Below are 22,299 nucleotides of genomic sequence, written 5' to 3' on the forward strand. Positions count from 1 at the left end.
TGAGCTGATGGAGTAACTGAAGAGATAGAAGAAGCTCTGAGAACAGGGGAGAGTTGCCTTTATGCAAGGGCAATTTATATCTATAAAGGAATCCTACCTCCATTTCTAAAATTGTCTTCCCCTAATACCAAGAAGAAAAGGATGACTAAATCTCAAGAGATTCTTATCAATGGAGAAGGCACAAACTTAAATCTTGCTTTTTCTGGTTACCTCCTGACTACCTCCTCCTAACCCTAACCCTAACCCTAACCCCTAATACCAAGAAGAAAAGGATGACTAAATCTCAAGAGATTCTTATCAATGGAGAAGGCACAAACTTAAATCTTGCTTTTTCTGGTTACCTCCTGACTACTGCCCCCTAGCACCCAGTTTTTCTTTGTTTCAGTTGAAGATAGTTTTTTAAAGACTGGACCCATAGCCACCTCTTGGAGATTTATTCATTTTGCCCTATTTCTCATGTATGCATAAAAGAAAAAATTCCCTTATGCTTGTTAATGTACATCATATAAACCAAAATAAAATCCTAAGCCCCCCGCCAACTGAATAGACACACTCTTGGCCATGCAAACCTCAGAAAAATCTTAAACTGAGTTCTAGAAGTTCAGACACAATAAATGACCAGCATTAATGTTTAAAAAAACAGGGATTAGGGTGGTGCCTGTGGCTCAGTGGGTAGGGCGCTGGTCCCATATGCGAGGGTGGCGGGTTCAAACATAGCCCTGGCCAAACTGCAACAACAACAACAAAATAGCTGGGCATTGTGGTGGGCCCCTGTGGTCCCAGCTGCTCGGGAGGTGAGAAAATCACCTCAGCCCAAGAGTTGGAGCTTGCAGTGAGTTGTGTGATGCCACGGCATTCTACCAAGGGCGATGAAGTGAGACTCTGTCTCTACAAAACAAAAAAAAAGAAAGACAGACAGAAAAGAAAAACAGGGATTATAAGATTAACAAAACAGATTCTTTGTGACAATAACATATTAATTAAAGGACCCCAACCAACCGTTAACGCTAACCCTCATCAGAACTTTAATTCCAATGCTAACCTGGAACTTCTTACTCCTGAGTGCCGTCTTCTAATACCTCACTCTTAACCATTAACTTAATTCTAACTGTCCCACAAAGTTCAACCCATACCCAAATTTGAATTTTAAACTGGTCCTATTTTTTTTGGTAGAGTGCCGTGGTGTCACACAGCTCACAGCAACCTCCAACTCCTGGGCTTAGGCAATTCTCTTGCCTTAGTCTCCCGAGTAGCTGGGACTACAGGTGCCTGCCACAAAGCCCAGCTATTTTTCTTTTTTTGTTGTAGCAGTTTGGCTGGGGCCGGGTTTGAATCTGCCACCCTCGGTATATGGGACCTTCACCCTACCCACTGAGCCACAGGTGCCGCCCTAACGTGGTCCTATTTTGAAGTGTTTCAGAACCATAATCCACATTTTCGCCTGATCCCAGATTCTTTTTCTTTTTCCCATTCCAACTTTTCTCTAATTTAAACCTGAATCAAACATTAATATTTAACACACTCCCTAACTCTTCATTGCCTTTCTTGCACAATCTAACACTTTATCCCACCCTCATCCTAAACCTTATATCAATCCAGCCTCAACTCTTATCTAGATATTCCCTCTCCTTGAGTTTAGTTCTAACTTCTCATCTCCAAACCTACCCTGAACTCTTTGCAGCCTCCTGAAACCTCACCCAACCCCAACCTCAGGAGGGCTTATCTTGTTTCATCCTTCCAAGGGTTTGCTGCAACTTCACCCCATTCTCTACATGAATCTACACTTGAGTTGGAAATAGGGCCCAAACATATCTTCTGTAAGTCCCACCCCCAGACCACATGGCACACAAAACACTGTTATCACACTCTTGCACACAACAATAGCAGCATGGAGGGGTTTTGTTTTTTAATTTTTTGCTAAGATTTTTATTTTAATCCAAGGACTTTGCTTCATACAAAATGTCATTGTAGAAACAATAGCAGAATCCAAAGTTTGGCTGATAAATAGTATTCAGGCAGCAAACTAGTCAATCACACAATTTTTTTTTAAGTAAGTCCCAGTTGTGTTGCATGGTTGGGACAACTTTTTTTTGTTAACACTGTTCTTAAATATAAAGTTTTGCAACAAACCTTCAATTTATATCAAATATAATTAAAAATTAACAAATGAATACATTGTATCAAAAGTACGAAGATATAGTACGAAGATATACATTTTCATGCACATACTTGTATATATGTATATATGTATATATTTTACATGCACACATAACTTGTTCAAACTACAGCCACTGCTTGACTGGTTCCAATGCATTTCAAATTTGGCAACTCACTATGAGATTCCAGGGGAAACATGACACCTTGATAAAAGACAATACAGATAGATACAAAACCCAAAGTCAGGAAAACAAGCCATAATATCTCCTTTCTCCCCTCCATGTTGTTTACATCCCTTCCAAAGCCTAGAAGATTCCAGACAAGCCAGCTAGGCTGTGTGGGTCTAGGGAAGAGGATTCTGGACCAAATATGGTCCAGGGAAACAACTGTGGTTCTGAACAGAATGGATACACTGGACACCAAAATAATATGGGCCAGAGGTGAGGCGGACAAGAGACAGAACATCAGTATCAAAACACACATCCTTCTACTTTGCAACATGAGCATAGCGATCACATGCACAGTCCAAGATTCCAGTTTAATTTTATTCTACTGGAATAAAATACTCTGTTATCTTTAAAGTTTCAGAGTGTTGTGCCTTCACATAAGGAAATTCTATAAAAAGGTTTGGTCACAATCATGCTGAAACCCGAGACCAGGCGGTGGTCTTGTGTGTTTTATTTCTATTAAATGTGTCTTTTGTTGCATAGCCCTATGGGTCAATGACATCCACTCACATCACCACACACACCTGCCATCTCCTGTGAGCACACACACACACACACTCACACATCACACACAGTTTCTTTGAGAATAATCATGGGATAGAAGCCAAGACTCCAACAAAGAGATCATCAAATTTCAAAACATGGAACACACCCAAGAATCAAGTTGTCTAAATGCTACCTTTCTTTACAACACAGGAATCTCCCAGCACTTGGTGCACATTGAACAACGTCCTGAGTATGGTTTCTCCTTTTGAGAGTGATGTAAAGTTGGATTTCATTTTGCTGCCTGCTCCAGGAGCAGCGTGGGCTCCAGCCTCAGTTGCACCAACCGAGTCACTCCTGTCAGTCGCCTACTCTGAGTTCTGGCCTCAGTTCAACCAGGCTCCCCTTCCCGCCCTGGTGCCCCACACCCCACAGTCCCCACTAGCCTGTCCCTCCCTTCAGGTTCATGTGGAAAGAGACTGACTTCACACACAGCAGAGATTATGCTCCACTTGGTAGGCACCATCCCTGAGAATCACACACAGAGGCCTCACACTAGCACACAGCCTGCCACTCTGGCCTCCCCAGATACCCTTCCCCAGGGAGGGAGAAGCCAGTGGTCATGATGTTTCCAGACGCAGCATCCTGCTGCATGTTGCTTCCTGTTCTGTACTGACATCAGCTTTCTACCCAGTTGCTGTTTTTAATAGTTTTCACAAAACCCACCACCGGTGGTTCCCAAGGCCTCCCTCACACCATGCCACCCAGTAGCCTGGTGTGTGAGGGCCTGGAGGTCAGGCACTTGGTCAAGGGCAGCAGGGGCCAGGCTGTCTGCGGGGCCACTGGGACTGGACAGAGTGTATGCAGGAGCGTCTGCTCATACAGGTCACAAACACACACGAGTTGACATCTTTCTACAAGTTTGATTTTTTAGAGTTATGTTAATGTTTCCTTCCTATTTTTCAGGTTTTCTATTTTTTCTAAATAAGTGTACGTTATAGAAGTGACAAAAGAGTGAATGGTGTTGTGATTAAAAACCACGACCAACAGCAGGAACACTGTGCAGACTGAGGCCTGCCGGGGTCGGTGCCGGGCAGGGCAAAGAGTATCTTAGTGTTCCCAGAACGTTCGCTGTTCAAACACAAGGGATAGCAGGGACACACGTGTGTTGGGGTCGCAGGACCATGAGGCTGCCCTGCTCACTGACGTGCCTAGAGGCCTCACCATCCCAGGCTCGCCTGTTCCTCTAGGCCACACGTCTGGACAAGGGAGGTGCCAACGTGACTCAGACAACCCACCGGAGCCCCCCGCCCACCCTGGACACCAGCGTCCGAGACTTGCTGGGGCCTCCTCGGCCTCATTCAGCAACTTCATGTTCAGGGTCTGATGTGAGAGCCAGGGAGGCGGCACAGGCCAGGAAGACACATCCCCCCAGACACGGCCTTATTAGTCCCCAGTGAAAAAGAGGCAGAAATGAGAGAAGGAGCTCCACGGAGGGCAAGGCTCTCCCTTCCTGCTGCCCTGTTTCCCCAGAACGTCCCTGGGAGCGGCATGGATGATAAAACTCACCCACCTGGACGCACATGGGGTATGGGGCACGGTGCAGCTAGCACCAGTGGTCCTGGTCTGGGTGGTGGTAGCTGTGCCGCGCCCGGCCACCTGAGCTGAGCCCCAGAGTGCAGTGGTAACCATTGGGCACCCGGCGGAGGGGGTGTGACTGGGAGGTCAGCGAGGACACATAGGAAGTCCTGGAGGAGCGGCCAGAGTTGGTGGCCAAGGCCTCCTCGAAGGTAAGTGTGTCCTCAGGTAGGGTGTGGGCAGAGGCCTCACTGTCCAGACGCTGCCCCAGGTAAGGGTCAGAGCCAATGCGAGAGCTCGGGGCCAGCGGGGGGCCGAGGGGTTCCGTCTGCAGCAGGGCGTTGTGTTCGGAAAGTCCACGGCTGAGTCGGCCAGGGGAGAAGGCCGGAAGGCTGGTCTGGGCCCCCGAGAAGTGCACAGGTGAAGAGTTGGCCGTCTTGTAGGTGACACTGGGGCGGGGTGTTGGGGGTGTCTGGGGAAGCTGCCTCCGCCCACCACGGCCTGGGGTGCTAGCACCAGATGCTGACGGCAAGGGGCTGCCATTAACTGAGCCACTGCCCTAGTGAAAATGGAACAGAGCAGATCAAAACAGTACGAAACTATGCAGACATAGAACAGGTGGGGGGCTGTGTGTGGGAGAAGCATGAGGGAAGGTGGGCACCTTGGGGTGTGTTTGCAGGGGAAGGCCACAGTCCCAGCAGTGGGGTGGGGAGAACAGGGGAAAGAAAGTAAGGGTCAGACCAGGCAGGCACAGCAGAGACAGGGCAGAGAAGAAGAGGGTTTGGAGCCCCAGTCCTGCAGTGATAGGCACCATCCCTGACAGCCACTATCCCTGACACAGCAAAGAGAGGAGCCTAGAAAGGATGTGGCAGAGGGCCAGACATGGGCACAGGGCGTGCTCCTGGCCCTGGGGTCCTTCCCACTAGCCCCAACTCACCTTTGGGTGAGGTCCTGGCTCCTGGCTGGCTGTCGGAGACGTGGGGTGGCTACTGAGGGAGGGCTTGGGTTTCAGGGGCTCACGGCCCCCAAAGCGGTCACAGGAGTAGAAGCGTTGCTTCTCTGAGGAGGAAGACGACGGCTGTCTCCGCTCTTGGGACCGGCCCCGCTCCTGCCTACGCTCCCGCCTGCAGCTGGCAGGCCCCTCTCCTGGGGGCAGCCCTGGTCCTGCAGCACTATTGGGTGCTGGCCAGGAAAGAGGGGATGTCAACATGTCTAGTGCAGGGCAGAAAGAGACCCCAAACCCAGACCCAGTACCCCAGGGCCAGCAGGGCAGACCTTGGCAGTGTCAGGGGAGGGGCAGGGTGGGTACTGGTCCTGCCTGACACCCAGACCTGGGGCTCAGGTCCCTCCTGCTCTGGGAGGGTGACAGGGCCCTGAAGAGACAGGGAAAAGAGTCCTCCATGGGCTGCTTGGGCTCCCCGCTAGGGCCACAGCCTCTCAAGGGGCTCTGAACCCTTCCTCACGCACCGCCATCCACGTCTGCAGACAGGCTGGGCCCCTTCTCCAAGGGCCTCTGCTTCTTGTCTCTGCGCCGATGGCAGCGGTGGTGGTGATGGTGTGAGGCCTGGCTGGGGGGTGGGCGGTCCAGGGCAGTGCTACAAAGATGGGCCGCATGGGGGCGCTGGGCCAGTGTAGAGATGGAGCGCTTCATGGGGCTGGCATCTGGTACAGGCTATAGGCAAGACACATGGGGAGGCACATGGCCTGAGTGTGGGCTGGGGAGGCACCAAGTCAGCAGGGAGGCAGGTTGGGGTCTGAGTAGCAAGCCAGTCCCATTGGAGGAGGCAGGTGCAGTGGGAGCCCCTGCAGCCCAGCATCTCCCAGACAGGGCAGGGTCCCACACAAATATTGCAGGGACAGGCAGTATCTGGGAGCCCTCTAGGCAGATGGCTGTGCCACCTCAGCTGTTGGCTTAGTTAGAAACATCCTGAGTGGGGGCTTGTAGGTGCCTTAGGTTGGCAACCATGGGTGGGACAACTCTGCCTGGCCCATTTCAAGTGGGCTGACCAGCAAGTCTGCCTCCAAGGCAGAAATCAGGACCTGTGGAGCTGAGCTCCCAGGGAAGCCTACCCATGACCCTGTGTGCTCCTGCAAGAAGAAAGAGACTATGGCACATGCTGGGAGTAGGGAGGCTCAGCCTGCACCCACACAGCTGGCAATGCCAGGGAGGGTATCACAGGGCAGAGGGAAAACTGGTGGGAAGAGGAGATAACTGAGAAAGAAAGGAAGGGCAGTAGGAGAAGAAAAGGGATTGTTGGCCACAGCAGTGAAGATGGGGATGTCACCAGGCAAAGTTCGAATTAAATGCTCAGAGGGCTCAACAGACGGCCACATGACAGCTGGCTGCCCGGGGCATCTGGGGTGCAGGTAAGGCCCCTATAGCCTCTGAGCTGCCTCAGAGGAGGGAGCACAACGTTCCCAGAACCAGCCTAGAGGGGGCATTTCCTTTCGTGCTTAGAGAAAGGGGCCTGTCCCAGGAGCACAGAGCCACAGCACCTCCTCAGGCCAAGGTGCCACAGGGTCAGGCCACAGCAGCATTGCCAGATCCAGTGAGGGTTGTCCCAGAGAGCCAGGCAGAACAGGCCACAGCTGGGGCCTGGGACATAACTGTCAGAGTTGGAATGGGGGCAGCAATGAGAAGGGAAGATACAGAGCGGTGGGGGAGGGAGGGTGTGTGTACAGTGTTGGTGGGATCAGAGCTAAAGGGACCAGAGCTAAGGGGATCAGTATTGGGGAGACCAGAGCTGGGAGGATCAGAGCTGAGGGGGACTATAGCTGGGGGGACCAGTGTTGGGGAGACCATGGCTGGGGGGATTTGTGTTGGGGAGACCAGAGCTGAGGGGACCAGAGCTGGGGAAGGAACCAGAGTTGAGGGAACAAAATCGGGGGGTCCAGAATTGGGTCATCTAGGCCTGGGTGACATCTGACAGGAACTTGAGAACAGGTGTGTAGTGAAGATGTCTTGGATAGCCTGGCTGCACCTGGCAAGACCAACACTACACCTTGGGAAGCCCGAGGGCAGGGGGAGGCTGAAAGAGATCAGGCTACCCAGCTACTCAGAGTATACACCCTCAGCAAATAGCTCAACAGTTAGGACACAGCTCTCCCCATGGCCAGTCTCCTCCTCCTCAGGATTCCTGTGGCCATGTGCTCCACTCTCCCACTCCACATCCTAGACTCTTCCCAGACCACTCACCTGAGTCTCTGCAGCCAGGCGGGGCATAGACGCAGCACGGCCTTGGCTCTCCAGCCCAGGTTGGGGGTCCCCACTGGGGCCCCTCACAGCCATGTTCTGCATCTGGACATCCACAGCCTGGAGGGAACAGCACCATCCCAGTCACACTCAGGCACCCTACCCTGCCTCATGTCCACCCTCCTTTGAGGTGCTCACCAGCACTCCTGGCTGCATTGCAGGTATCTCCACTGAGTGGCCACGCTCCAGCGTTGCCCGGGCTTCACAAGGTGCATCCTGGGTCCTTTGAGTGCCCCAAGACACAGATTCCTTGATGCCACTCTCTTGGGTTTGTCTGTGGAAGAGAAAGGAGGGATGTTCTGTAGAGTCAGAGGTCCATGGGCTGCAGAATGCCCTGCCAGGGACCTGCTGAGACCTCACTCCCAGCAGAGGTCGGGGAATCGGGTACCATGTTCTGGACTAGATGGAGACCTTCCTCACACATAGGAGCTCCAACATGGTCTGTGCATGCTGGGCCCCAGCAAGGGTGCATCACAGGACATGAACGCAGGACAGGGAAAGCTGGATGGGATTCGGAGTGGCAGCAAGGATGCCGAGCTGCCCTGGCCGAGCTGCAGGTCGAGGGCCCTCTATGCTCAAGTTGTTAGGAGGCATGGGCCAAGCACTTCCCAGTCTAGGGACATTCAGCACAGTCCTTGGCCCTGGACAGGGGCTCACATGAGAAGTAAAGAATCCCTTACGCTGATATGCAGAGAGGGAGCTGTCAGAGAGGACAGTGGCTGTGGGCCCCTGGCCTCTCCCTCCCGAGGTCCCCTTGCTGGTGGCTCCTCCTCATTTCCCCAATACCTCAGCCATGCAGGACCTTTTTGTCCTTTAGGTCCCTGCTAGTGCCCCCTCTGGTAGGCAAGGCAGGCCACACACATTCCTTCCTCACCTGCCCCATCTCCTGTCCCAGTGCTTCTGCTTGATATCACTGTCTCCCAACTGGCTCAGATTTGCCTGAGAACAGCTCATTCCCATGTTCCAGGAGGCATTCACTATTCTCCTGTCCATGCATAGTCAGTGGCACTGATCACACTCTGAGCTCAGAGAGCCTGAGAGCCTGAGCTACAGTCAGTGCAGAGATGGCAGAGGATCAGACTGGTCATTGTTGGGGTTTCTGACAATAATTACCCTCCATCTTCTGAGAGAGTTTTGAGCACCTGCTGACACCATGCAGAGAGAAGCTGCAAGAAGCCTGAGAGGAGGCCAAAGCCAGGCCTAATGGCACCAGCCACCCCAAAGTAACACTATGCCCAAGGCCAAATGTGTGCTTACACCTCCACCAGGGGCTCAACACACACCCCTTCACCTGGTCCCATTTGACTGAGTATTCTGACTTGCAATAAAAGAGCTGTGATCAACTGAGTTGGGAACTGTAATCAGGGAAATAATGGAATATCATTTTCCTGCTAAAGCTTGGCTCAGATCAACCTAAAAAGAAACTCACCACCCCTCCAACATATACACACTGAGAATCAACTGTCTAAATGCAAAAATGTTCCTGTACCAATACCCAGAAAGGACAGTGTGAGAAGAAGGTGGCTACTGGAGCATTGGGAGGCTGGTCCTCAGGCGCTGGGTGCCAGGACACAGGAGCACACTCTCCTGCTCATGCTCATCCTCTGCATATCCACGTCCCACCCCTTGCACATGGGCCTGACTGTGCAACCTGCTTTTGCCAGCAGGCACTGGCCAATGGTCTTGAATAGAGACCTGAAAATAGTCTGCACCTTGGGCCCCTACTCAGCTGTTCTTAAGGCCAACACCCTGTGCATGGGCTCAGATGAGGTGACAGATGACATGTGACCCATGTGCCTCATGCACCAGTGAGCCTTCTTGTCCAGGAAGGCCAAGAGGACCCACTGTCCTCATGGAGCCAAGCCAAGCCCAGCCTCTATCTGCCACCTTCAGCCAACCCATGGTGGGAAAAAGTGATGGTTGTTTTAGGTCATTTGGTTTTGGATGGTTTGTTACCAAGAAATACTGTGGCAGGAATTAAGTGATAACAGAAGGAACAATTTTTCTACAAAACATAATAGCTTCACAAATCAATACCAAAATGGAGATCTGAGAGCAAAAATGTTATAAGGAAATTAGAAAGTTCAAACCTTTCCAGCCTGAGCAGCAGAGTGAGACCCCATCTCTATAAAGAAATATAAAAATCAGCTGGATGTGGTATCATACACCTCCTGTGAGGTACTCAGGAGGCTGAGGCAGGAGGATCACTTGCTTGAGCCCAGGTATTAGAGGCTGCAGTGAGGTGTGATAAGGACACTGCATCAAGCCTGGACAACAAGGTGAGATCCTGTCTCCAAAAAAAAAAAAAAAAACAAACAGAAAGAAAGTTGGAGCCCTAATAGGCCATGAACAGAATACCTCTCACATGACAGACAGGGGAAGGAAGTAATCTCTGCCATAGGGAAACCTACATCTATTGATGTCAGTGCTGTTAGAAAAGTGGGGTAGACAAAGCCCTTATCTAATGTAACAGGAGTTAAATTTAAAGTCTGCCCCAGAAACCCAGTAAAATGAAAATCCACTTGCAGCAGTGACCCTTGACTAACTTTCCAGAAGCAAGACAATGAGACAATCGCTGCACCCCTGGGTGGAGGCAGGTGTGGGTTGACCTTGAGCCAGTCCCTGAGAACCAAGATGTGCCCTGAAGCTCTGTGTCCTCAGAGGACTGCCCAAGGTTCCAGGAGCACGCTCCAGTGGCCAATGAGCCCTTCAGGTATCCAACGCTGGTGAACACAGAAGCCAGGAGGGTGTAAAGGACAGGGAGCTTGGGAAAGGGAGCTTCTGCTCCTCCCTTCGGCCCTGCCCTGCATCTGGGTACTCACATGGCCCCACCATTGCTGAGGGAGGTGGAACTTTTCTGCCGAAGGAAAACCCGGGCTCCTCGGAGCACAGCTGGTTGCGTTTGCTCTAGGGTGGCCTTCAGAGGGTGGAACAGGGACACAGGGCCCATCTGCAAGAAGGGCAAAGGAAGGAGGAAGAGCTCTGAGGACCAGAAGAGCCAGGCCCTGGCAAACCTACAAGGTGGCTTCAGGAACCTGCTTGATCACATGGCATGTGACCAAGTCAGTTTGAGTCCATGCCTAGCATCAGAGCTCCTCATCTTAGCCAGGGGTCACCTGCCTTCTCCATCTCCTCCTGTCCCTAGGTGTGAGCACACAACCAGGGCAGTGAGGCAGACCCTCGTGGCCTCTGCTAACAGCTTTGCCTGTCAGTGATGTAAGGAAAGCCATGCTACTTCTAAGAGGCTCAGTCTCCCCACACACAACTAGGGAACTGGCCCAGGCTACAGATGGCAGAAACATTTTGCTTCATTGTTTACCTGGACTACTTGGTAGGGCCCGCCCAAAGCAGGAGGCAGGGGAGAGTCCTGGGATTTCAGAGCAGGGTAGACTGCTAAGGTTGACTATGGTGTGCAGCCCATATAGGGAAACAGAGCGGCAGTATAAACACCAGACATTTTCCAACCCAGGGCTGGATGAATGTCCCTGGAAGCTCTGAATGGCTACCTAGTTAGCTTTCTGGACAGAGAGCAGTGTACAGTCACTGAAGACACACTTGTGTGGGGCGGCACCTGTGGCTCAAGGAGTAGGGTGCTGGCCCCGTATACTGGGGGTGGTGGGTTCAAGCCCAGCCTCAACCAAAACAAACAAACAAAAAACACACACCTGTGTGGAGAGGGTCTTATCTTTGAGAGCTGACATCAGCAAGGTAGGTTTCCAGACCACCAGCCAGAGTCATGAGTAGAGCAAATAGTGACCCTGAAACTATAGGTTTGAATCTCTTTCGTCCTTGCTGATGTGCAGGGAAAACAGGTCCACCTTCCAACTCCCAAAAGAATCCTCCTAAACTATTCTTCCCATCTTCTTTCTCACTTCTACCACTTGACAACAGTGATATTTTCCTGGCCAGCCCTATATCTTCTGCCCCTGAACTTCTGCCTCTGTGTCAGGAGTTTCCCCAACTACCCAGCACCTGGCAAGTGGGCAGCATCAAGGCAGTGGGCTTCTGACTTTGAGGGAGAGAGAGGCAGCTACAAGAGTCTCTCATTTCCCTTCTCTGGCTGCACTTTTTCCAGTAAGAGTTTGGGTCCCCCACCATTATCAAACCACCCAAGGATGCCAGAGACTTAGAGGTGTCAGAGTTAATTTTTGGAAATCCTAGGACCTGGTACCTGGGACAGGCCCCCGGGAGCTTGAATCTGGTCTCTGGTGGTTTTGTTCTGTTTGTAGAAGTCGAATATCATCAGAGCTGCATACACCTTCCCCACTGTCATCTCGTCGGCTGGAGGACAGGACAGGCAGGGAGAGTACACAAAGGTTGGGGTTTGAAGAAGAGAGGGGACAGAAAAGTCACAGAAACATTGGGTGGGAGGGGAAAGGTGGAGGGAGGCAAGGAAGAAGACCACCCTACTACCAGGAGGAAACTCCCTTCAGGTGGAGGGGCTCTCAGGCAGAACACAGGCTCAGCCACTACAAGCTGGGCCTCCCCACAGCCCCTCTCAGCTGCACTGATCTGTCCTGAGGCCTCCAAGGCCAGGCTGATGCCCCTCTTGTTTCAGGCCCTCCTTTCCTGTCTCTTCCCATGAAAAGGAGACTGGAGTTGGGTACCAGAGATTAGAGACGGGATCTCGCCATGTTGCCCAGGCTGGACTTGAACTCCTGGTCTCAAGCAACCCTCTTGCCTCAGCCTCAAGTTGCTGGGACCCCAGGCACCCCACCTGGCTGGACATTCATCCTTTAGCACCTCCTCCTCTTTCACTTCTGTCACTGTGGGATTCCTTTCTACTGTTCTCTGGATTTTGGGAATAAATTCCCCACACTAGGAGGGTGAGTGACTTTGCTCAACGTAACAAGCCTGAGATCAACTCCTGTGGTTCCCATGCTCTAGGCAGGTGGAAACTAAGGTCCCCTTTCTAAGCCAGCTCTTCATCTGTTGCCCTCACCTCTACACTCCTCTGGCCCCTCCTGCAGCCTCCCTGCTCTGCCACTGGGTGGGAAGGTGGGGCACTTACGCTTATGGGGTGGTACCAGTAAATCCAGTGTCTTCTGGGGCAGGTTGGCCCACACCACGGAAATCTCTTTCCTCAGTTCTGCATCACACTGATGCTGCTTCGTCCCAGCTGGGCCAGGGTGGCAGTAGGGAGGGAAGAGACAGAAGTTAGGAGCCACCCTGCAGTCCCAGGAACAGAGCTGGGGCAAGGGGCCAGGAAGGGCTTGGTGTGGGGAGAAGATGGGGCAAAAACGGTGCTGGAAGGAAGGCACGGAGAGAAGAAACATGATGTGTAGTCTCCTGGAGAGAGGGGCAAGCTGAGAGCACCCAGCTGGTGTGTGCAGGTGTGTACAAGTCCACCTAGCTTGCACGTGCATGTGTGCACATACACAAGTGCTGTGTGTACACTGCGTGTGCATTTGAGTATATGTAAATGCAAGTGTGGAAACAAGGGGACTTGAAAAAGGATATGGTAGTATTCCAATCATTCATCCACTTATTGAGCATCCACTAAATGTCAGGTACTATTCCAAGTGATGAGACCAAAAAAAAAACCCAAGAAAAACTACCCTTCTGGAGTTTTACCTTTCTTCTTCAAATAAAGTAGCAATAAGTATTTTAAATCCAGCATGTTATATAGTGAGAAATGCCAAGGTGAGGAAAGCAGTGTGGGAAAGGACCTAAGAGACACCATGAAGTCTCTGGAGGTCTCACAAGGAAGGGGGCACATGAGGCCCAAAGGCCAGAAGGGATCCATGAATGCAGGTGCCCTGGAGGGTCAAACAAAGGGCAGGAAGGCAGTACAGTGGGGCAGAGGAGCATGGCAGGCAGGACACTCAGGTCAAAAGCCAGTGAAGGGTTTTGAGCTGAAGAATAAAATAATATGACTTAATGTTTTAAAATATAATGTTTATTTATTTATTTTTTTTGTGGTTTTTGGCCGGGGCTGGGTTTGAACCCGCCACCTCAGGCATATGGGACTGGTGCCCTATTCCTTGAGCCACAGGCACCACCCAAAATATAATGTTTATTAAGGTATAATTCACATGCAATAAAATTCACCATGTTTATTTATACTATTCTATCAATCTTGGTAAATTTATATAATTGTGAATCTACCACCATAATCAAGATATAGAGCAGTTTCCCCCGCCTCGAGTTCCTCTGTGCCCCCCCAGTCCAAACCCTCACCTTACTCCCAGCCCTCTCATCACTGCTATTTTTGTCTCTATACTTTTGTACCCTACAGAATGTCACACAAACAGCACTCCCTGTATGTTGGCTTTTGAATCTGACTCTGTCACTCAGAGTGATGCTTTTATTATTATTATTTTTTTTTTAGAGACAGAGTCTTATTTTGTCGCCCTCGGTAGAGTGCCGTGGTGTCACAGTTCACAGCAACCTCCCAACACTTGGGCTTAGCCAATTCTCTTGCATCAGCCTCCCGAGTAGCTGGGACTACAGGCACTTGCCACAATGCCCGGCTATTTTTTGTTATAGTTTGGCCGGGGCCAGTTTGAACCCGCCACCCTTGGTATATGGGGCCAGTGCCCTCCTCACTGAGCCACAGGCACCGCCCCAGAGTGATGCATTTAAAAGTCATCTATGCTACTGCACATGTCAGCAGTGTGCTTCTTTTTCAGCTAAGTACCATTTCATTGTATGGATATACCAAGGTGCGCTTATCCACCACCAGTGATGGACATATGACAGTTTGGGCCAATTATGAATAAGGCCACAAACATTTGCAAGCAGGTTTTGTGTAAATATATGTTTTCATTTCCTAAGTGGGATAGTGGGGTCATATAAGTAACTAAACTATCTCACAGAGGGGCTGTACCATTTTGTGTCCCACCAGAACACAGTTGTCCAGCCACTCATCTGCCCTTAAGGTTGACATATAAAAAGTATTTTAGCAATTAAAATGACGTGGTGTTATTTCCCGATGGTTTTATTTTGTTTTTCTCTAATGATTAATACATTGAACATCTTTATATGTGTTCATTTGCCTTCCATATATTGTTACTAAGTATGAAATATCTTTATTTCCTCAAGCACTAAGTTTGATATTGATATCTCTGACATTTCACTTTGACACCTTTTGTTTTATTTTTATTGTGAAAATACATCCTCATTCTTTCAAATGCCCATTTTGGCTTGTGATTATCTTTTGAATTGTTTTTAGAGCAATTTTTAAGAAACCATTGTTTTAGAGCAATTTTAGAGCTAAGTCAAAAATTCATGTAATTTTCTTCTTTCTCTCTCTCCCTCTCTTTTTAGACAGTCTCACTTTGTTGCCATTGATAGAGTGCTATGGCATCATAGCTCACAGCAACCTCAATCTCTTGGGCTCAAGGGATCCTTTTGCCTCAGCCTCCCAAGTAGCTGGGACTACAGGCACCCACCACAATGCCTGGAACTTCTGGGTATTTTTTAGAGATAGGGTGTTACTCTTTCTCAGGCTGGTCTTGAATTCCTGAGCTCAGGTGATCCATCTGCCTTGGCCTCCCAAAGTGCTAAGCATGAGCTACTGTGCCCGACCCAGTTATTTTTGAATGAGTTCCATCATAGAATCAATGGAGCACAGACAGCTCAAAATATCTATGAAGTGTTTAGGAAGGATGTGGCTAATGAATGGTTTGATAAGTTCTGTTTTGGTCATTTTGGTCATTTTAATCTTGAAAATGAGCCATGTGGGCAGCCTCAGACCAAGGTCCATGATGATCAGCTGAATGCTGTAGTGGAGGCGAATCCACCTCAACCTACAACTGAATTAGTAGCAGGGTTTGACATTACTATTCCAACAATATTGGACCATTTGAAACAAATCAACAAGGTAAAGAAGCTGAGTAGATGGCTTCTGCGTGAATTAAATAAGCATCAGAAGAGACATCATCTCAAAGCTTGTTTTTCTTTGCTGTCATGATATAAAAGTGAATCATTTGCATACCATACTGTTATGTGTGATGGAAAATGAGAATTTGTTTTTTTTTTTACAATCACAAATATTTGGCACAATGGTTGGATAAAGACAAAGTGCTGAAACACAGTCCAAAACTGAATATTTTCATCAAACAAATGAATGGTGTCTATTTGGTGGTCCCACACTGGTATTATCCACTTCAGCCTCATGAAACCTGGTCAGTAATTACAGCAGCTGTCTCTACTGCAACCAACTGGCTGAAATGATGAGGATATTCATGATTAAGTGGTCAAGATTGGTCAACAGAGATAGGCTGATCCTTCTGCAAGACAATGCTTGACCACATGTCACACAAACAATGCTGCTCAAACTACAGAATCATGACTTGGAAACTCCCTGTCATCCATCATATTCATCACACCTTGCACCCACTGACCACCACTTCTTCCAGGTTTGGATCACTTCTTGCAAGGAAAAATATTCAATTCTCAACAACCCCTGGAAAATGCCTTTTGTGATTTGTTACTTGCTATCCAGGCTTCTTTGCTGCAGCATAAATGAGCTACCAAGAAGATGGTAAATCTGTCTTTATACTTTAGGCACACACTTTGAGTAAATGTACTACTTATTGTTTGAGACATAATAAACTATACTTTTGACTCAAAATAGGGCATTTCATATTTAATGACCTAATATCTTTTTTGGTGATGATTGAGTTATTTATTTTCTTACTACGGAGCTGTGACAACTCTTTATACACTATGGATACCAAGCTTATTATCAGATATGTGTTTAGCAAATAATATCCTCTGCATCTTAGGCCTGTCTTTTCATATTCATAAATATCTTTTGAAGAGCAAATATTTTAATTTTGATATACTTCAGTTTGTCAATTCTTTTCTAATTCATGCTTTTTGTGTCTTAAGAAATCTTTTCCCAGGTGGTGTCTGTGGCTCCAGCCCCAGCCAAAAAAAAAAAAAGATATCTTTTCCCAACCCAAAGTTGCCAGTGTTATTCTTCTGGGTTTTTTTTTTTATCAAAGTTTTATAATTTTAGATTTTATATTTATGTCTATGACCCATTCAAGTTATTTTTTTATAGAGTGTGAAAGGTATATGTTATAGATTGAACTGTGCCACCCTATATGTAGAACCCTAATCCCCTGTTATTTGGAGACAGGGCCTGTCAGGAGGTAAATAAGTTTAAATGAGGGCATAAGGCTGATTCACACTAGCCTTCACAAGAGATACCAGGGAACTCTCTCTTTTCCTCTCCCTGAACACTCAGAGGAAAGGCATGTGAGGACCCAACAAGAAGATGCCCACCTACAAGCCGAGAGAAGAGGCCTTAGAATGAACCCTACCTCATTAGCACCTTGACCTTGGACTTCCATCCTCCAGAACTGTGAAAAATAAATTTCAGTTGTTTAAACCACCCTGGCTGTGGTATTTTTTAATAGCTGATTAAGGTAATACAAGCCAAGGTTTTTTTTCTTTTTACATATGGTTGCCTAAATTTTTCCAGCACTACTTGTTGAAAAGATTATCTTTTCCCCATCGATTGGCTTGCAACTTTGTTGAAAATTGATTTAACATATCAATGTGAGTCTGTATCTGGAGTCTCTATCCTGTTCCATTGATCTATGTCTCTATCCTTTCTATAATACCTTGATGAATGCAGCCTTATAGAAGGTTTTAATCAGGGAGGGTAGGTCTTCCAACTTTGTTCTTCTTTTTAAAAACTGTTATTAAAGTTCTTTTGCTTTCTACATAATTTTACAATTGTTATGTATATTTTTACCAAAAAAAAAAAAAAGCTATTGTGATTTTCACTGGGTTAACACTGATTCTAATGATCAATATGGGGATAATTGGTACCTTAATAATACCAAGTCTTTCAATCCGTGAACATGATACATGGTATAATTTCCTTAAGTCTTCTTTGACTCCTTTTATGAATGTTTTAAAATTCACAATATTCAAATCTTACAAAAATATTTTTAGAGTTATCCAGCAATACAGAAGTATTTCACGTTTTTGGTGCTATTTTAATAGAAAACAATCAATTTAAATTGCTAATATATACCAATATAACTTTTAAAAAATACATGGGCCCTACTGGGCATCTACCCAGAAGGAAAAAAATCCTTTTATCATAAGGATACTTGTACTAGACTGTTTATTGCAGCTCAATTTACAATCGCCAAAATGTGGAAACAGCCTAAATGCCCACCAACCCAGGAATGGATTAACAAGCTGTAGTATATGTATACCATGGAATACTATTCAGCTATTAAAAAAAAAATGGAGACTTTACATCCTTCATATTAACCTGGATGGAAGTGGAAGACATTATTCTTAGTAAAGCATCACAAGAATGGAGAAGCATGAATCCTATGTACTCAATTTTGATATGAGGGCAATTAATGACAATTAAGGTTATGGGGGGGAGGAAAAGCAGAAAGAAGGACAGAGGGAGAGGGGTGGGACCTTGGTGTGTGTCACACTTTATGGGGGCAAGACATGATCGCAAGAGGGACTTTGCCTAACAATTGCAATCAGTGTAACCTGGCTTATTGTACCCTCAATGAATCCCCAACAATTAAAAAAAAAAAAAAGAAAATATGTATATAAAGTACATGAGACATAAATAAAAAAAAAAAAATACATGGGCCCTGTATCCTGTGAGCTTGTTGTACTCATGTATTAGTTTTAGTATTTTTTAAAAAATAGACTCTAGATTTTTGCAATGTCATTTCTTACTTTACAGTGGACAAACCTCTTATTTCTTTTTCTTGCCTTATCTCACCTGCTAGGGCCTCAAGTATGATGTTAAATTGCTTTGGTCATGACCTTAGGAGGAAAGGAGTCATTCTTTCTTTGATAAGTATGATACTAGCTGTCAGTTTCCCACAGATACCCTTTATACTGAGTATGACAAATTGAAGAAGTTTCCTTTAATTCCTAGCTTATGCAGAATGTTTTTTATGAATGAATGTTAAAGGATTCTGTTAAAACCTTTTTCCTACCTGGCTTATTGTACCCTCAATGAATCCCCAACAATAAAAAAAAAAAAAAAAACCTTTTTCCTGTGTCTACTGAGGTAATCATATAGTTTTCCTTCTCTGATGCAGTAAATTTTATGGATTTATTTTCAAATATTGAACCAACTTTGCATTACTGGGATAAATCTCACTTATGTTATTATGTTTCCTATTTTACATATACATATATTTCTAGATTCAGCTTGCTAAAAGACTGTGTTGATTCTATTTTCATGAGGGATATTGGTCTGTAGTTTTCTTTTCCTGTCATGTCCTTGGGTTTTGTACCAGAGTAAAGCTGACCTCATAAAATAAGTTGGAAATACTCCCCCTTTTTCTATTTTCTGGAAGACTCTGTATAGAACTGGCATTATTTCTTCCTTAAATAGTTGGTAGATTTCACTAATGAAGATATCTGGGCCTGGAATTTTCTCTGTTGGAAGGTTATTCTGTTCTGATTTAATTTATTTGGCAGACACAGTATTGAGGTTATCTGTCCGTGAATGACTTTGGTATTTTATGTTTTTCAAGGAATTTTAACATTTCATTTAGGTTAAGACTGACATAAAGTTGCTTATAGCATTCCCTTATCTTTTTAATGCCAACAGGATTTGTAGTAATGTTCCCTCTTTTATTCCTTATATTGCTTATTTATACCTTCTTTTTTCTTGATCAATCCAGCCAGGGACTTATATATTTTATCAGTCTGTTTTTAACCTGATGATTCTGGCTGCTGTACTGAAAGCAGAAGAAGAAGGGAAAGAGGAAAGAAGCAGGTGGCTTCAATGGCTGTGGTATCCACCCTGCCAAGAGCCAACAGAAGCTGGGCCTAGGAAGGGCTGTGGGAAAAGGAACAAAAGTGATCATATTCTAAATCTGGATACATTTTAAAGGTAGATTCATAAGATATGGTCAGTGGTCACAGATCAGAATGGGATGAGAAAAAAAAAAAAGATAAGAAAAAAAATGACTCCAAAGATTCTGGCTTGACCAACTGGAAGGCTGTGGGGCAAGTCAAGGTTGGACATTCACAGGCTTCCACATGCTGAAGGTGAATTATCTGTGGGACCTGTGGGTCTGGAGTTCAGGAGCAAGTCTGGACTAAAGCACAAAATTGGAATCCGTGCTGCCTGAAGCCACAGGGACAGGTAAGATATAAAGGAGTGTAGGTGGCAAAAAGGTCATTCTGTCACACAGGCACACTCAGAGTTTGGAAGATAACAGAAACCAGAAAAAGAGACATACAATAGTTTCAAAAGGAAGGGAGTAAGAACTGAGAGAAGGCTGCAGACAGGCTCATGAGTCAGCCATTTGGGTCAGCAATGTGGAGGCTGCTGGAGATACCACCAAGGGAAGCTCCAGGGAAAGGCCGTGGGAAAAGTCCAGCTGGAGAAGGGAAGACAAACTAGGGACCCATCTTCAAAGGGCTGGTTGTTATGAAGGAAAGGAGAAAAATAGGGAAGTTGATAGAAAAGGAAGAGGAGAACTGTTTAAAGACGGGAGAAATAATAGTATGTTTGTATACTGATGCAAATGATTCAGTAGAAAGAGAAAAGTTGACAACAGAACAAGAAATAAGGCATTGAATTGCCAGTGTGACTCACACGTGGCAGGAGAGATGCTGAGCTCCAGGGTACAGACCAGGGAGGAGGGAGACACAGGCAGGCCCCCTAGTGTCCCACTGGTCAGATCAGGAGAGGACCTGATGGAGGTTCTCTATAGCAGGGGGGTCCAGCGCAGGCATACTCATCACTCAGGAAGGAAGCTGGTCCATGGTATCCTGGCTCCACTATAGCTCTGAATAACCCAGGCAACTGATCAAGTTTCATTGCGCCTCAGTTTCTGGATCTGAAAATGTCTGCTTACATGCAGATCAGTGCCCAACATAGTGGCTGAATGACCACCTCAGGTCTCTTTGCACAGGGCCAGCCCTCACTCTGACCCCTGCAAACCTTTCTGGGGCTGACTCTGGAGGATAGCAGGGCTTAGTGCCTCCCTTCTCCTGCAGTGCCCTGCTCACCTGGGGCCAGCTTGATCTCCAGTGCAGTCCGGATGAGGGCCATCAGCGTAGATGTGAAGTGGACTGTCATGTCCTCACTGGAGATGGGCATGTTCATGCGGACCAGACGCTGAGGATGGGGGAAGGCAGGTCAGGGCCAGGCTTCTGGGGTCACCCCTACCCCAGAACACAGAATGCTTGGGGTCCCTGAGGCCAAGCCTCCTGACAGTGGTCCCGGCAGGTGCCTGGGAGTTTTGCCAGCATTCACACTCACCCAGGACCCACCCCTCCCCTGCAGCTGACGATTATTCCTGGCTGCAAAGTAGAAAACCAGGTAAAGATCACAGCATGGGACCAGGCCAGGGGCCTTGATCCCTCTGACAGTTCAGACACATGCATACTCACCTGGGGGACCCCTGCCTATGGCTGAAAAAGGGGTGTGTGCTCTGGCTGAGGAGAGAGGGGTGCCAGGCTGGGGCTTCTAGGGATGGCCCAGCCCCCATTAGCCACCTTCAAGTGTGACTCCCTGGCCTTAGGCAAGGCCCAGACAGGGGCTAGGAAGAGACACTCGGTGCCACTTGGAGGCAGACCCCTTTTCAACGCAAGGCATCAGGACAAGCCTCAGTACCAGGTCCTCCCAGCTGGAAAGACCCAGAACAGATGGGACTGCCCAGGGCCCCAGGACCAGCCAGCAATAGTGCAGGGGCTGGTGCAGAGCGGGCAGTGGCAGTGCCCCGCAACATTGCTTCTATCACCCTCAGGAGGACAGTCCCCCTCTCACTTTAGTTTTCAGGGACATAACAGCAGGAGACAGGTACAGCCAACAGCTGCCCAGAGCTGCAGTCCGAGAACTCATGAGGCCTCAAAGAGAAAAGGGTCCCAGGTGTGTATGAAGCATCCTGAGCATGGGGAGGCCAACTGGAGCCCCACCCTGTCCTCTGCAACAGAGTAGGAGCTAGAGGTAGGAGGTCCTCCCTGGGGCCTGCCTACCTCCCCCAAACCCACACCTTGTGGCAGGGCAGCCTTCAGCCCCTTCCCTGGTGAGGGCCAAACTACCCTGCCCCAAGCATCCTGGCCCCAAGTCCAGAGTCCTCAGCCCAGTGACTGGGAGAAGGGTGTAGATGGGCGCCAGAGGCATGAGCCAGACTTTGTCTCCCGAATGCTGGCAAAGCCCCACTGGACACACCCAGTCGCAGTCCCAGGGCCTCCCACATCACATGTGAGTCACACACCAGGAGAAACTTGCTCCCCAGAGCATGGCGTCCCTGCAGACCAGCACCGACAGCCGTGTGAGAGGCCAGGGCTCCTCTCCAGAAGGGAAGTGAGGGGTAGGAGTGAAGGGAGAGCAGGCAGGTGTTTTCCAAGAAAGGAGAGTTCCGTCCAGGCACTGGAGGGCTCCTCACTAAGGGCCCCCATCTGCCCACTACCCACCCCAGGCCTTGAAGGGCCACAAATCTCAGGGAGAAGCACAGAGGTGAGCCAGGGCAGACAGATATCTCTGCTGGAGGCCTGGACCCTCCCCTACGCCCTGCCCCCAGCTTGGTCTCTTCAACCAGAAATTCAAAGTCTGCAGACTCAGCCAGTACAGCTGGGAGGGTGCTGAAGGCTACTCCACCGTGGCCCTGCTTCCCAACCTGGCCCTGGTGT

At 48.2% G+C, this 22,299-nt stretch overlaps 1 protein-coding gene across 11 annotated transcripts in view; it reads right to left on the reverse strand.

Moving 5' to 3' along the window:
- Nucleotides 1–1,909: 1,909 nt before the first annotated feature.
- The window catches only part of CACNA1B (calcium voltage-gated channel subunit alpha1 B), a 222,958-nt gene continuing 202,568 nt past the window's right edge, over nucleotides 1,910–22,299 (reverse strand). For 8 of the 11 annotated variants that reach the window (XM_053556953.1, XM_053556940.1, XM_053556925.1 and 5 more), the window contains 9 exons: nucleotides 20,674–20,782; nucleotides 12,710–12,817; nucleotides 11,870–11,979; nucleotides 10,521–10,648; nucleotides 7,837–7,972; nucleotides 7,642–7,758; nucleotides 5,913–6,117; nucleotides 5,383–5,627; nucleotides 1,910–5,004 (listed from right to left, as the gene is read on the reverse strand). In XM_053556953.1, the coding sequence (XP_053412928.1) occupies nucleotides 4,474–5,004; nucleotides 5,383–5,627; nucleotides 5,913–6,117; nucleotides 7,642–7,758; nucleotides 7,837–7,972; nucleotides 10,521–10,648; nucleotides 11,870–11,979; nucleotides 12,710–12,817; nucleotides 20,674–20,782 (1,689 nt within the window). In that variant the 3' untranslated portion in view covers nucleotides 1,910–4,473. Of the gene's footprint in view, nucleotides 5,005–5,382; nucleotides 5,628–5,912; nucleotides 6,118–7,641; nucleotides 7,759–7,836; nucleotides 7,973–10,520; nucleotides 10,649–11,869; nucleotides 11,980–12,709; nucleotides 12,818–20,673; nucleotides 20,783–22,299 lie in introns of those variants that run through there. The other 3 variants (XM_053556963.1, XM_053556983.1, XR_008373385.1) reach the window with 3 other exon arrangements.

The sequence above is a fragment of the Nycticebus coucang genome, chromosome 2 (genome assembly GCF_027406575.1).
Source record: "Nycticebus coucang isolate mNycCou1 chromosome 2, mNycCou1.pri, whole genome shotgun sequence".
Lineage (NCBI taxonomy): Eukaryota > Metazoa > Chordata > Mammalia > Primates > Lorisidae > Nycticebus > Nycticebus coucang.